This window comes from Pteropus medius, unplaced genomic scaffold (assembly GCF_902729225.1).
Source record: "Pteropus medius unplaced genomic scaffold, Ma_sr-lr_union100, whole genome shotgun sequence".
Lineage (NCBI taxonomy): Eukaryota > Metazoa > Chordata > Mammalia > Chiroptera > Pteropodidae > Pteropus > Pteropus medius.
In genome coordinates, this window is record NW_024341894.1 from 2,697,084 (window position 1) to 2,712,821 (window position 15,738).

At 43.8% G+C, this 15,738-nt stretch overlaps 1 protein-coding gene across 1 annotated transcript in view; it reads right to left on the reverse strand.

Moving 5' to 3' along the window:
• The window catches only part of GALNT12 (polypeptide N-acetylgalactosaminyltransferase 12), a 30,152-nt gene extending 16,357 nt beyond the window's left edge, over positions 1–13,795 (reverse strand). The window contains exons 1-3 of the mRNA XM_039856046.1: positions 13,378–13,795; positions 3,142–3,311; positions 1,288–1,477 (exon numbers count right to left, since the gene is read on the reverse strand). Coding sequence (XP_039711980.1) covers positions 1,288–1,477; positions 3,142–3,311; positions 13,378–13,742 — 725 coding nt within the window. The 5' untranslated portion in view covers positions 13,743–13,795. The remainder of the gene's footprint in view (positions 1–1,287; positions 1,478–3,141; positions 3,312–13,377) is intronic.
• Between the last annotated feature and the right edge of the window lie 1,943 nt (positions 13,796–15,738).

Below are 15,738 nucleotides of genomic sequence, written 5' to 3' on the forward strand. Positions count from 1 at the left end.
CTATTTGTTTCATCTTTTATTGTGAAATATTACACATAGTGAGAAGTGCCGTAATCTTCTGTTGCGGGTATCAGCCCGTGCGTATGCTTCAGCTATTCCCTCCACAATCATTATTACAAGTCCACCCATCTTTCAACATGCTTCCCGATTTTTTTTTCTTTTTTTTGTATTCAACAGCACACCAGATAAACTGAGACTAGACCATGTGTGAACACTAGATTTCTTTGGATTACATTTTGGGTGCTTTTATCTGGAATTTGACACCTCAAGTGTCTGAGAGTCACACAAAACAATGGTATGAAGAAACAGAGATCAGCCAAATTTGAGCTATAAGTATTTTTAGAACAACACCAGAAAATCAGAGGTAAGAACTATAATTTTAGAGAAATTGCACTATTCAGGATAGATTGTGTGAGACAGAGAATCAAACCTGAGTTCACCAAATTGAGTAAGTTGCAGAGTTAGTAGCTACAAACCAAATTCTTTAAATATAGTGAGGTGAGGGCATTATAAAAAGGGTTGAGAGGGACAATGGCAGACTTGTTGCACAGGTTCAAATATGCTGTGCGGCTTCTGGCAGAGACCCCAAGAACTTGTGACTTGATAATCAAGCTGGCTGGAACCATGGATAATCTAATTTTTACAACAACGAGAAAACTGGGGGGAGCCAGCAATGGAGTAGAAGACACGGAATCATGGTTACAGAATGTGCAGGCCAAATAGCAGTGTGCCCCCATGTGGGCGCTACTGGCCTCTGGGGCAAGAATCATTCATTGCTGTGCAGGATGCACACTGCAGAATACCTGGTATCCCTGGTTCCTGGCTCACAAAATGCCAGAAGCACTACCTGGTTGACATGACAACCAAGAACATCTATTTCTGAAAGCCCCTAGAGGGAAGGGAGATACTGATCCTGGTTGGGACCACCTGAGCGACAGTACAGAGTCCAGTGTGTCTCAACTCTGATGCACATCTAAGTCCCTGGGGAGCTTTTTTCCTTCACTGACCATTCATCCTAAATCTTCTACAATAAATGTGTAATAATAAGTAGTAATAAAAGCAAAAGCTCACTACAGGGCCTCCCGTATGCTTAGCATGTTCTAAGAACTGTATGTTTATTAGATCATTTAATGGCCTCCACAGCCCAGTGAGGTAGAGACTGTTATCACGCCCAGTGACAGAGGACCATCTGAGACAGGTGCCCCATGGCCTCTCACACCACAGTCATCAGTTTGTTTCTGTTTCTGTGTAGTGTCGGGACCCTCCCCGCATGGACGGCTCACGCACCTCTGCAGCAGCGGCTCCAGCCACCCCTCGTGGCACTCACAGTGGCAGTCCAGGAAGGTCAGTACGTCCCCCTTAGCTGCGGAAGCCCCCAGCAGCCGGGCTCGCACCAGGCCCTCTCTCTTGTGGGCGCGGATCAGGCGCACCTTGGGCAGCCCTGACAGCTCATTGGCCAGGCGTTCCTTCAGGTGCTCTGCGGAGGGAGGCGGGACAACGATGGTCACCATGGTCACCACCACACATTCCAAGCGAGATCCGTCCAGGGCCTCCCTGTCCCAAAAGAAGACTAAAAGACACAGGTCTCCTCTGTTCTGCCACCTGGGGCACCCTCACCTCACCCAGAACCAAAGCTGGAATCGCCCTGAAGGCTGAAGGAGGCCGGGGTGGAGGAATTCCAGAACCACCCAATGCTCTCCACGCACACTGAAATCGTACGTTTGAAATGGGTGGTGCGGTATGTGGATATATCTCAATAAAGCTATTATCCTCCCAAAATACATCACACCTTGATTTGTGAACATTTTAAAATAAAAAGGACAAGACCCTCCTAACTACAATTTTTCTGAAAAAATATGTTAACATAAATTTTGTTAATTTACATTCATTATGTAATATGCTATAAATTTTTTAACTTATATGGAATTATGTTAACATAACTTTTACTTATAATACAGTTATGTTCATGTAAATTTTCTCAGGAGCACCTTTAAGTTGAAACAGTAATTGTAGTAATAATAATGGCATTAGAGGGCCTACCATGCCATGGTTGTATAATTGATTTACATATAACTCACATTTGTCTTATAACAATCCTATGAGGGAGGTATTTCTATTGCCCCCATTTTATAGCTGAGAACACTGAGGCCAGAAAGGCTAAGTAACTTGTCAAGGTCACAGAGTGAGTGAGCTGAGGACCCATGATTTAAACCTAGGGATGCTTGCTTGAAATCCACAGGCTTAACAGTGCCTCCCAGAGCTTTCTCGTATGATTTCTCAGACTTGTTAAACAAATCCAACTTGTCAGGAATGTGCTCACCTCATTTTGCAGAATAGGAGATAAGTCCTTAAAAGTGGGAAGGAGCATGCCCACAGCTAGGGCTGGCCCCAGGACTCCCGACTCCACACACAGGTTCTAGAACCTTGGTGGGTGAGGTGGAAGCCAGTGGGCACCTCTAAGGCAAAACTAAAATGAGAGAATCTGCCCCAGATCGACATGGGCTTTGTCTTAAAGTCCTCAATCATCAGTGGAGGGGAACATTTTATAAAATGTTCCAGGTTGCTTCATAGTTTGTGAAAATGTTTCCCTAAATATTCTTGCCACAGAAACAAAACAAAACAAAAAAAACATTCCTCTGTATGCCATTCTCCACACTCCAGCCCCGAGGGGTCTCCCAAACTGCTCTCCTACTTAAAACTCTGCCTTGGCTCCCCCTGTCCAAGCTACTTGGCCTCGTGTCCAACACCTGCACCCTTCCCCACCTCCGTCCTTCCTGAACTTCTGGCAGATCCTACAGTCCACACAGCATTGCACCTCAGAGCCTTTCCGCATCTGTGCCCTCAACCTGAAATGCCCTCCTTCCTCCTCCGCTGCCCGCAAACTACTCAACCTTCAAAACTAAGGTCAACCACCCACCTCTGGACACCCATTCAGAGTAAGTCCCTCACCTGTTTCCAGCAGCACCCTATGGTGGAGCCCTCTGTCATCACATCTGCATGCCCCCAGGCTCTGAGCTCCCTAAGGGCAAGGGCCTGACACAGGGGGACATAGGAAGCTGGTCCTTACCAGGCCCATTCCACATGTCCCAGGCACTGCCATGGAAAGCCAGGCTTCTCCAAGAGCCCATGCCGGGGGTTTACCTCTGTCGCTGTAGTCATCTACGAGGATAACTTCTTCTAGCAGGGTGTCTGGGGACGTCTCAAGGACACTGTAAATTGTCCGAAGGAGAGTTGACCAGGCTTCATTATAAAATGCTATGACAACAGATGTCGTGGGCAAATGATCATAATCATATTTCTTCTCTTTGCACCTGCAAATATAACACAATTTCCCAACTTCAGGAATCGAGAACCCACTGCTGACTGTGTGTGTACCCAGCCCAGGCTGGAGATGGAGTGATGAAGGGGACATAGATCACAGTCTTGAGACCTACCCCTGGGGAAGAGGAAATAATCTGCTGGCATCTTCCAAAGTCCTCTGTGTTCCATTAGAAGCCCCAGCAGATTCTAAGAAAAATTCTAAAATGACACCCAACAAGTTTGAACTGGAGGATACTGTTTCTAAGCTTTAAAGCAATTTTCGGATTTGAGCAACATACAAACTGAGCAGAATCAGAAAGGAGGGAGACTGTCACTTCTCCTTGTCCAACAGCTCTCCATCTGTTCATTCCTTTCCAGGCCCACTTCTGGGCCTTTGCTCAGACCGTGCCCTCTACCTGGAAGGCCCTTTCCTCCCTCCTCTACTGTGCAAACTCTCTGTCCTCTTTCAAGAACTCAATCATACACCTCTCTGGGAAGGCCCTGGGACCCCCACCTGGGGCAGTGGCTCGCTGCTCCTCGATTCTCCTCCAGTACTTTGCCCATGCCTCCATTTCAGCATGTCACTCACCATGCTCTGGTTACTCACATTCAACTTGAGTCTCTCCCTACCCTCTCCCAGCATCTTCCCTACATTTCATCCCAGCAATGTCTATGGGAATGGGAAATAATCTCCTAGGATCTTCCAGAGCTCCCCATGTCTCACTAGGAAACCTAGCAGATTCTAAGAAAGGTTCTAAAATGACACCCAGCATGAGCAACACCAGAAGGACCAGGGTTTGAATGCTGGGCTGGAAATTCAAGAAGGGGATAAATGCTGAAGACCAGCCAGGCTACAGGCAGAAAGGGAAGACCCTTACAGATAAGCTGAGTGGGAGGCCAAAGAGATGGAGAACCAAGCAGGAAGAGGGGTGAAAATTAATATCTGCTGACTACCTGCCACATTCCAGGCACCATACCAATGGGCCTGTATCAGTCAGTCACCAAATATTTCCTGATGGCCTACTATGTGCCAGATAGGCAAAACTCCTGCTCTCATGGAGTGTACATTCAGAGGAACAATAATCAAGTAAACAGACGTATCAAAAATTTCAGAAAGTGATCATACTAAGAACAAAAGGATCATACTTTGATGAAACAGAGGAACTAAAGAAGGGAGTGGGAAGGGAGATGGGGAGCAACCACAGAACAGGTAATGGGGGGGCCTCTCAAAGGAGGTGACATTTAGGATGAGATCTGAATAACAAGAGACTCAGTTCCACGAAAAGCTGAGGAAGAGCCCTTTGTGTATGCGACTTATTTCTTTATGTTTTTTCTCCTTTTATCATATTATTAAAAATTTCAAACATATAAAAAGTAGAGAGAATACTATAAGAAACTCCTGTGTACCCTTTGCCTGACTTTGGCAGTTCTCAATGCCTGGTTAATCCTGACCCACTCCAACTCAGAATATTTTTAAGCAAAATTCAGCATGTCATAGCGTCCCTAAATATGTCAATACATATCTCTAAGAGATAAGGATTTTTTAAATAATAAATACAATGTCATTGTAAAACCTTAAAAAATAAGCAATTCCTTAGTGCTATCATATCACCAGTCTACAATTTTTCATCAAAGCTAAAACCCAATGGTTGGAAGACATACCATTCTTTCATGAACCAATAGGAGACGAATAACTATAGGACATACTGATTTTAAGATATCCTAACTTTAGAAATGTTTAAGCATTTTTTTGAAGAAGTACCTTAGAACTGATGAAACAGAGTACTTTATTTAACTCACAACTCCTTCCTATGTTAGTGTTTATTGTTTCCACTTTAAAGACAAGGCTCAGAGAGGTAGGATAACTTGGGCAGTTCACAGAGTGATTGCAAGTGTGTACTTGGCCGAGATCCTTCTGTCAGGATCCTTGTCCTATGATCCTTGTCATAGGTCTTACTCTCTTGCTCTTTCCACCCTCAAAGAGGCTTAGGTGGGCCATGGTAATCTAAATAAAGATCCCTACAATCACATCTCCCCACCTAGCCCTCCCTTTCTCCTCTCTCTCTCAGGGTGTTCCAAAGAGCTCCAGGTCCCTCTTCCAAAACACCAGGACAGCTTGTGCACCAGCTCAGGCTCAGGCTCTGCTGTCACTGGGATGGCTTTTCCACACAAACAGTTTTATCTGAGAGTCTCTGATAGGGGCTGGCTCTTCTCAGCTGCATTTACATTCTCACCCTGTTGCATCCAGAGGCCCAGCTCTGAGCACCTGAGGAAAGTCAGAGGAAGCTGGAAGCATGCCAGCAACAGGATATCTCCACCTGCCCTAGCCAGCGGGACCTGAATTCTTGGCTTCCAATGCATGGAAGTACGGACTTAGCACTGTGCTCCACAGAGGGGAGGCCCACATGCAAGGGGAGGAAGAGTAGGCTCTGTCTTTTGAAGGGAAAGATATCAAAGAATTCATGTATAAATTTTAAAACCACTACATGTGAACAGAATGCAGCCAAAGTATGTGACTTCTCAGGTCCTGAGACACTGAGGTTTCCTCCTTTTTCCCTCCCATGGACCATCCGTTCTAGGCAAAGCCAGCCGCCATCCAGTGAAGACACTCAAGTAGCCTAAGCAGAGGTCCATGTGGCAGAGACAGAGGCCTCTGACCAATAGGTGATAGGTGGTACAAACTTTCCAGCATGGATGTGCCTTCCTGAAAGCAGATCTTCCAGCCCCAAACAAGCCTTGAAATGATGAAAGCCCCAGGCAGCATTTTGACTGAGATATGGTGACAGATCCCACCAGCTAAGCCACATCCAAATTCCTGACTCATAGAAATTACATGAGAAATAACAAATGTTTATTGTTAAGTCACTAAGTTTTGTATGAAATAAGTCCAAGGAAACTCTCGGATGCCTAGGCCCAAACTGAGACATTTATAAACCAACAGGCATGTACTCTTAAAAAACATCAATGTCCTAAGAGACAATGAAAGGCTGAGGGACCGTTTCAGACTGAATGAGACTAAAGAGACATGACAACTAAATGTCATACCTGATTCTTGATTGGATACCAGATCAGGAAGAAAAAAGTTGGGACAGTTGGAAAAATCCAATATTGTATCTATTTCCTGGGTTTGATAACTACATAATGGTATCATAAGAGAATGTCCTTGTTACTTCAAAAATGAAGTAACCAAGGATAAAGAATTATTCTCTGTAACTGATTCATAAATGTGTATAATATTACAGTATACACATAGAGAAAAATTAAGTAAATGGGGTAAATTATGTAATGAGTGGATCTAGGTGAAGGATATATAGTTCACTTGCTATTTTTGCAAATTTCCTCTAGGTTTTAATTTTTCAAAATTAAAAGTTTAATATAAGAAGAAAAAAATTTTATGTTACAAAAGATATACCCAAATACCAAGGTGATTCTGATCTATAGATACGTATCTGTTTTAGCAGCCCTGGCAAAGGCCCTCTCCGATCTCATTCTCTTCCACTTCTACCAAAGCAGCTTCCTTCTTCCAAATATGTTATAGCAAATGGAAAACATATATATATATATAAAATATTAATAAGTGTGTCTGGATTTAATAAGCCCCTAAGTACTAGACGGGGTGCACAGAAAAGTGATGGCAGCCCACTAGAAGCTTCAGAACTAACTAATTGCTTATACTACATGAAAAGATGTTCTCATGAAACCTAAAAATAAAGATTTTTTTATCTTTAAAAAAACGTAAAGCTAAAATTTAGTTTTGAATTATAAACGGATCCAAAGAGAAATGACTGGAAATAAGGATGGTGAAGTAAGGTTTTCAAAAATGAAGTTTATTCAATTTAAAGAACTGTCCTTTAGTCTAAAATCAGATCCCAACTGTTCTGGATTAAAATTTATTTCTTCTCATGATGAGAATAAGTAGGAGGACAGAAAAAGCTCTCCTTGACCAAACAGAGTTGGGACTGTATGTCAGTCCCTCCTCAGTGTTTTTGTTTATGTGTTTTCACTACTCTGTGACAACGTAAAGCCCGAGGCCACTGTTCTCAAATGTCTAGGTGGGCTATTTGTGTCCCCTTAAATCACAAGAAAACTAGGTATCACTTTGGCAACACATACACAGAGCTTTAAAATGTTCCTCTTCTCTTTGCTCTCACATCAATATATCTAAGAATTTCTCACCTAAGGCAATAGAGATATCTTGATGAAGGTTTGCCATAAAACTTTTTCCTTGTAACATTATTTATAACAGCATAAATCTGTAAACAGTTTCAATGTCCAACAAGAAATAAATAAAGTGTAGCATGGCTGCAGGAAGAAATGCTCCATGGCTATCCAAAACCAATTTTCATAGGATATTTGACAATAAAAGAGAATGACCACATTATAATGTTAAGTAAAAAAAGAGGGTGAAAATCTATACAGCATTATGCCAATTCTGTACACAACAATGTGTGTGTGCATGCACTCATACATAAACAATAAACAATAGAAAGAAATATGCCAAAATGTTAACAATGGTGATCTCTGAGCAGTGGGATTCTCGCTGATTCTAATTTAATTCTTCATATTTTTCTGCATTCTAAAATTATTCTACAATGAATATGCATCATTTTTATAATCACAAGGAAACATTATTTTTAAAAAGCTGGATCATATTTCTTTTGCTCTGCATAATAAATGCCTTCGTTTAACAATAATTTAATATTCTGTCCTCTCCTTTTCTTCTTGGCCTGGTATCATTTCTCCTTCTTCCTTTAAAACATCCCTTAAAGAGATCCTCCCTCATGACATTCAATATATCCTTCTGAAATGTCTTTAAGCTTGCTTTCGGAAAAAAATACTTTACCTCTTTCCTGACTGAAAGAAGCAGTGCATCCTTCAATTAGAGAGGACAGCTATGCATTACTCAGGGTCCCACTTTTGCCTAGGGGACAAAGGGAAGCTCAGAGCCAAATTCACTGCTACATCCTAGTAAGCCAACCTTTCCTTAACTTTCTGGTATAATCCATGTGCTTTGTGAGGGCAAGGGCTGAATTGTGTTTTTCTCTGGATTCTCAGCATGCCTTGTACTGCACCTGGTAATAATAGTAACTTGTACTGAGTGCTTACTACGTGATAGGCAGTGTGCTAAGCATTTTACACGCATTATTCTACTTAACCCACAACAACCCTGTTGGGTGGGGACTATCCTAATCTCCACTAGCACAAATACTGCATTTTTAAAATGTCCGATGTGTTGGTTTAAAAAGCAAGACAATTAAAACACAATTAAAATGTCATACAAATTGGGAAGAAGGCGATTAATGGTAAAGCATTCTAAGGTCCATAGTCCCCGATTAACTTTAGACCTTGTTGAAATAAATATGTACTTTTAAACTTACCTTTAAAAATTAGAAATACAGACAGTCCCTGACTTAACGATAGTTCAGCTTATGGTTTTTCAACTTGATCATGGTGAGAAAGCAATATGCATCCATTTAAACCATACTTCAAATTTCGGATTTTGATATTTTCCTGGGCTAGAGATACATGACACAATGCTCTCTTGTGATGCTGGGCAGCAGCCGGGAGATGATTTTGTCAAACTTATGTAGCTAACATAAGTGTTCTGAGTATGTTTAAGATAGGTGAGGCTAAGCTACGATGTTCGGTAGGTTAGGTGTACTAAATATATATTCAAAATGCGATATTTTCAATTTACAATGGGTTTAACAGAACATAACTCCGTTGTAAGTCAAGGAGCATCTGTAGATAACATAACTGCCAAATTAGTAGAGAGAGAAAAATGGAATGAAAAGCTATTACCTCATAACACGGCATAAAAAAAGAGAAAAACACGTAGAAAAAGCATAACAAATAGAAAAAAAACATAAGATAAGATGGTATAATCAAATCCTAAAGTATCAATAAGCACAATAAACATAAATGGATATAACTATCTAGTTAAAGTCAAAGACTGTCAGTCGGGGTTTTTTTTTTAAGAACACAAAATCCAACAACACCCGATTTAGAGACACACCTAAAACATAAGCACACAGAATAGTCAAAGTAAAAGGATGGAAAGTATCGTGAAGATATTAACCAAAACTGAACATGGTCTAAAATTAAAGTACTAATTTAAAGAAAGGGTGCTATTCTGACAGCCACAAGATGGGTCTAATGAGAATTAATAAAATATCCTGCAGTTTGAAGCCTTGTTGGGGAAGCAAAACAAACATCAGTCTAATCTCCACACTACGTGCGATGTTTTTCCAAAAATAATGTTATCAGAGCAGACAAGCAGGCTACCTCTCTACAAAGAGAAATACTAACCAACTCCCTCCTGCCAACCACAGCAAGACAAACACTTTTGCTGAGTTATCTATTTAGAACTATTTTGAGACTGTCATCCCAGCACCCAAGTCCTGATCCCTCAACTCAGATAAACATCTGCAATAATAGCATTAATAAGGTTAAAACTAGAGCAAGCATTTAAGAAACGCAAACACCTGTGTATTATTTACACACGTTCCTAACCAGTGGTTCGCAGCTCCCCTGCTACAGCAGAGAACGGCTGAGGTTCACATGCATGGCATCTCCACCCACGTGCTGGTGGAAATGCACTGTCAACTCCACCTTTCTCTTCAGCTATGCAGGACAGAAAGCAAGTGAAAATGACATTCTAGTGATTATCGTAAGGCTTCTCTGATCTATGAAAAATAAAACACTTTGCAAATATTGGCACAAAATTATTAGCAACCACTTACTTGCAACACGCCTCACAATTATGATGTCATCATTAGTTTCAACTGCATTTGGCCTGTTTTTTATCCTCACTTTGTCTAATTCTGGTATTCTCCCACACCCTAAAAAGCACCCGCCCTTAATCTTCTGAGTAAGAAATCTTCAGGATCTCAGCCAGAAGCTTCCAACCTTAGTTAACATCAGTCTTGGCCTAGGCTCTACCCACAGAAATTCTATTTAATTGTTCTGGGGACGGTCCCTGGCATCGATATTTTTAAAAATCTCCCAAGGCTACAAACTCAGCAAGCTACAGACTCAGCTATCTGACTCTCAACTTTGGCCGGCTGCCATCTCAGAGTTAAAGTTCTCTCTCCTTGCTAGGCTCAGATGAGATGTATTTGTGAAAGTTTTACAAACCCAATACTAACTATATTACCATGCAAGGATTTCTTGTCATCCTCCACCTCCTCCTCCTCGATTCAGTGCTGTAATTAACAGAAATAAAGCTGTGCTCTAACCTATAGTCAAGTAATGTTTAGACTCACAGAAGGGCTGGAGTCTACACCGAGTCTGGAGGAATTAGAACCAACACTCCGAGTGTCTCTATCAGTCTGGCACTGTCCAAAAGTAACCTCCTGAACAGATGCCAGGAATAGCTATGCCAAATAGTTCCCAGGAGAAGGGATGGGGGTTCCCAACTCCCTGTCTATGGTAATAGATTTATCTACTGTATAGCAAGTCCTCACTTAACGTCCATAAGTCCTGCGACTTTAAGGAAAACAACACATAACAAAACCAATTTTACCACAGGCTAATTAATAGAAACAGGAATTAAGTTCCTATGACATCTCATCAACGTTGTAGCAATATGACATCAAACAAAAAGACATTATTCAGGAACTTGCTGTAAAGACTTCATTTAAAAACATGTGTGAGCCTATGTACATATTCATGTTTTAATATGTTCTCATCCACATACCCATATGTATATTTTTCAAAATCTATTTCTATACCTGGAAAAGTCTAGGATACACAGCCAAATGTTAACAGTGGTTCTCCCTGGGGTGGTGGGTTAATGGGTTACTTTTTTCTTTTTTGCTTCTCTGTATTTGCTAAAATTTCTAGAGTGAACACATATTGTTTTTATAATTAAAATAGGTAAATAATTGCCTCCACTCCAAAAGGGAGGAGGGAATAAAAGATTTGGGTTCTGGATCAGCTCTGCCCAGATCTGCTTGTTACCCTGGCTTTTCCTTTCAGGTTAGACTGCATGCTGCCTCAGGGCCTTCCTTACTGTGACAGTCAAGGATTTTAATCACCTCCCTGCTTATTAATTAGAGTCTCAAGGGACCACCCCTCCCATCCTGACTGTGAACTCATATAATCTGCCTATTCAGTTTCTCTGGCTAAATCCCCAGACCCTTAGTAGGTCCCCGCCTCTGTATGAACTATAATAAAAATGAGACTCCATGAAAGACTCTGACTTCTGGACACACTGAAGTTATGCATCAAGGCCTGGCCCAGCTGCAACCAACACAGATCCAGCTCACCTTTCCAGCTAGGTAAGAATAACCCAACGGGCCTTGCTGCAAGAATTAAAGGCAGGAGGCATTCACACTCCTTATCAAGCTGGGTTTGGATTAATTTCCCAGAGTCAATGCCACAGCAGGATCTATAAGCAAATCTTGATAGGACACTGGGCAACTGTGTCACCATGGAGACAGAATATCACAAGCTCCACAGGTCATGATAGTGTTTCTAAGCAATTTCACAACCTGGGACAATAAAAGAAGTTGGAACTCACAAAAGAAAAACTTCACAACCAATCCCTGGATGATGCTTAAAAGTGACCTCCTGCATATATTGTTGGCAATAGGTAAGGGAGGTAAAATTAATAAGAATTGAGTACGCAGTGTTCCCAAGTGTTAGGCGTTTTATTAATTCCTAGGTTATGTTATTTCTTCTCATTCCCTATTTTGCAGACAGGGAAAGTCTCAGGCTAGATAGCTTGCCTAAGATCACAAAACTGATGAGCAAAAGAGCCAGGAGTTTATCTCACGTGGACTGTGTTTGACCCCTGGATCTGATCTGAAAGCTTCCCCTAGACCTTCACTCAGTGAACACTCTTGGAGTTTCAAGGAAATAAACATGCATTCGACCATTTGCCTGAAGTGGGAGAACTGCTACCAACCCCAACAAAGAAACTTCTCAAGAAGATGAACAGTGAAAATACCTCAGTGAAAAGCATGAGGCTAGGGATGAGCAGATCCCCCCAAAATAGAGAGGTGCAAATCCGTCCAAACCAAGGACCCACAGAGCAGGTCCCTTAAATCCTGAAATCAACACAGTGCCATGGGTGCCAAGAGGGTCGCAGTCTCCCCAAGTTCCACCACTTTCTAGCCGTCACCTGTCCTCGCTGAGCCTATTTCCACACCTGTAAATCTAGAAAGACAAGGATCAGGTAAGGGTGTCAGGTATCAAGGACAGCAGGCTGCCCTATTGGCTTCTCCCAAGGACCCCCTCTCTGAGCCCTTTTTTCCTCAGAGTTTTCAAAGAAGGGTTCAAGCGAGGACCTAGAAGATCCCCACCAGCGGAGGAAAGGAGAGGTCGGAAGGGCCGTCCTCCTCTTGCAAGTCTGTTCCCTTCTCACCTAGGCGGTGGGCACAACGGCCCAGCCAGCAGCTCCAACGCGAATTACGCCTTTGCCCACACGGGCTCTGGGCCTGTACCATCCACAGACGTGAGCTGGGCTGGACCACAGCCAGGAGCCCTTCCCATCTGCCGCTCCTTCCTGTCTTTCTCCTCCTAAAGCTCAGGTGAGAGGGAAGGAAACTTGCCTCTGACGTGGCCTTCCAGGTACCTTTCACCTCACTGCCCAGTGCACTCTCCCCTCCAGTTCATATATGGGCCCAGGCGCGGAAATAAATGAGTGCAGCCTGTCTCCAACTCCAGGAGTCCTTAGCTTCGCCAAGGCAGGGCGATATGGAGGAGCTGGACTGAAGGTGCTGTGGGACCCAGAAAGGGAACCCAAAGGGGATCTCATCTTAAACCTGCCTGCTTAGTCCCAACCCCCACTTTTCAGGATCGAATGACACACCTTCTTAAGGGGGAGGGAGCCAAGAAACAACCTCAGAACATTCGTCAATTTCTGACATTTTTCGAATGTTATTTTTTAACTTTCTTGCGTTCCTGCCCCCAAGGTGAAGCCTTCCACTGCCAACTCTCGAGCCTCGATAACACGCGCGATCCCCAAGTACTTCGAGACCCTATTTCCACCCCACCACTTCAAAGATGTAGGAACTGAGGCCCGGGGACCCCGCCCCCCGGCAGGGTTCCTCCGGTCACCTGCAGACTCACAGTGGGTTCCAGCGCTCCGGTAGGCGGCGGTGCAGAGAGATGCGGTCGCTAAGGTAGATGTTGATCTGGTGCCGCTGCACGCTCTCCTCCTGCCGCCGCAGCTCCTCGCCTTCCAGCTGCAGCCGCACCGCCTCGCCGTGCGCGCCCAGGGAGTTCTCCAGCACCGGCGGCCGCGGCAGGACCGGGTCGCGCCGGCCAGAGCGCGGGGTGCGCTGATTAACTGGCTCGGCCGCCCTGGCCCCGCGCTGCGGCCGCAGTACGGAACCCAGCCCGACCAGCGCCAGCAGCGCCAGCAACGCCAGTAGCGCCTGCGGGCCGCGCCGCAGCCCCCGTGGGCAGCGCCGCCGCGCCGCACGCCCCAACATGCGCCCGCCAGCGGCAGCCAGCGATCAGCGCGCTCCGAAGCGAAGGCGCAGCCGGGGACCCGGATCCCGGAACCTCTACGCCGCCCCGCCCCACCTGTGCACCGCCCCCTTCCCGCCCCGCGCGTCGGGCGGCAGGAGCTTGGCCCCCATGCCGCGGAGGGTGACTATTTTTACGCAGTCTGCACTTGGACTTGCAGAGATTTGTGTCTGTTGGGCTGTGTGCATTGTTAAAAATGTAACGGTGTAAAACCTTTAGCTCAGCGCCTGGCATATCGTAAGCGCTCTGTAAATGTTGGCTGCAGGGTTCTTCCATTATCTCATCTGACCCTTAGTCCAAAAAGAGGGGTACTAGGATTATGAACTCCATGTTACAGATAAGAAGACTGAGGCACAGCCAGGCTAATGGACACCAGGCTGTCAACTAAGGCCTGAAGGCCCGACCTAAGACACAGTGGATCTCTTGAAAAACAAGCCCTCCTCTGGCTCCCTAGTACTCAGTATTATGTTTCTTACACTCACTTTACAGAAGCCTTCAAGAAGCTGATCTAAGCGATGAACTGCCCCCTTAGAAAAACACATGCATAGGCACCCATAATACGATTCCACGCATCCGGGCCATCCGTTCACGTTAAATAACCCCGCCTTGGCGCCAGGTTTCCCTTTGGAGGATTGAGGGAATAAAGGAACCACTGGGGTGCTGGAAATATTTAAGGCGTCAAGACTAGAATAAGACCTGAGGCTCTCTCCCATGGGCGAAATTTAAGAATGAGCCAAACAAACAAACAAACAAACAAACTCGACTCAATAATCAAACAATATTTTAAAAAGTCAAAATGAATGCCAAAATCCATAATAAAACAAAATGTCAAAATTTTAAATAAAGGTAGAATCTGTCCCTGTGCTCACCTTGCTCACCTCACTCACCTACTCCCAGCCCTGATTCTATGTCTTGATTTTGGTGGGGATCACAAAGACATATACAGGTGTAAAAATTAATTAAGTTCTTTAAAACTTATGCGCTTGACTTTGAAAGTTATCTCTCAATTAAAAAAGCAAAACATAAAAACTAAATTAAAAGACAATGCAGAAAAAAAGGAGAACCCCTGTCCTCCAGGACAAGTGCTAAAGTCCTCAGCTTGGCAGAAGACCTCAGAATGTGACTCCAAATTCTGCAAAGCCTATCTCCAGCTGCTGGGGGAGGGGAGAGGCAGGTCTTCACCACTCCAGGTCTTTGCACATGCTGTTTCTTCTTTTTGAAAAGCCCTTCCCCATCTGGCAAACTGCTACCTTTCCTTCAAGGCCCTGCCAAAAGCCGCCTCCTCTGTGAAGCCTTTGGCAACTCCGCAGCCTTTTAGGTAAATGTATTTCAAGACTGCATCATCCTTTTGTGTATTAGTCAGGGTTCCTCAGGAACCAGGAAGAGATATGGTAAGAGATTTATTGCAAGGAATTGGCTTGTATTATTATGGGGGCTGGTTAAGCGAGTCCAAAATCCATAGGGCAGGCCATCAGGAAGGGCAGGCTGAAACTTTCTGGCACAAACTGAAGCTGTAGTCCACAGGCAGAATTTATTTTCTAGGGCAATCTCAATTCTGCTCTTAAGGCTTTTCAACTGATTAAATCAGGCTCACTTAGATAATCTCCTTTACTTAAAGTCAACTCATTGTAAATGTTAATCATAGCTACAAAACAGCTTCACATCAGGTTAGTATTTGATTGAATAACTGGGGATTAAGGCCTAGCAAGCTGACACATCAAACTAACCATCTCTATTAGTTTCCTAGGGCTTTCATAACAAACCACCACAAACCGAGTGGCTGAAAACAATAGAAATTTATTCCCTCACAGTTCTGGAGACTAGAAGTCCAAAATTAATCAGTCCTGTCAGCAAGGCCATATTCTCTGTGAAGGCTCCAGGGGAGAATCTGTTCTATACCTTTCTCTTAGTTGCTGATGTTACTGGCAATCCTTACTTAGCATTCCTGAGTTTCTAGAT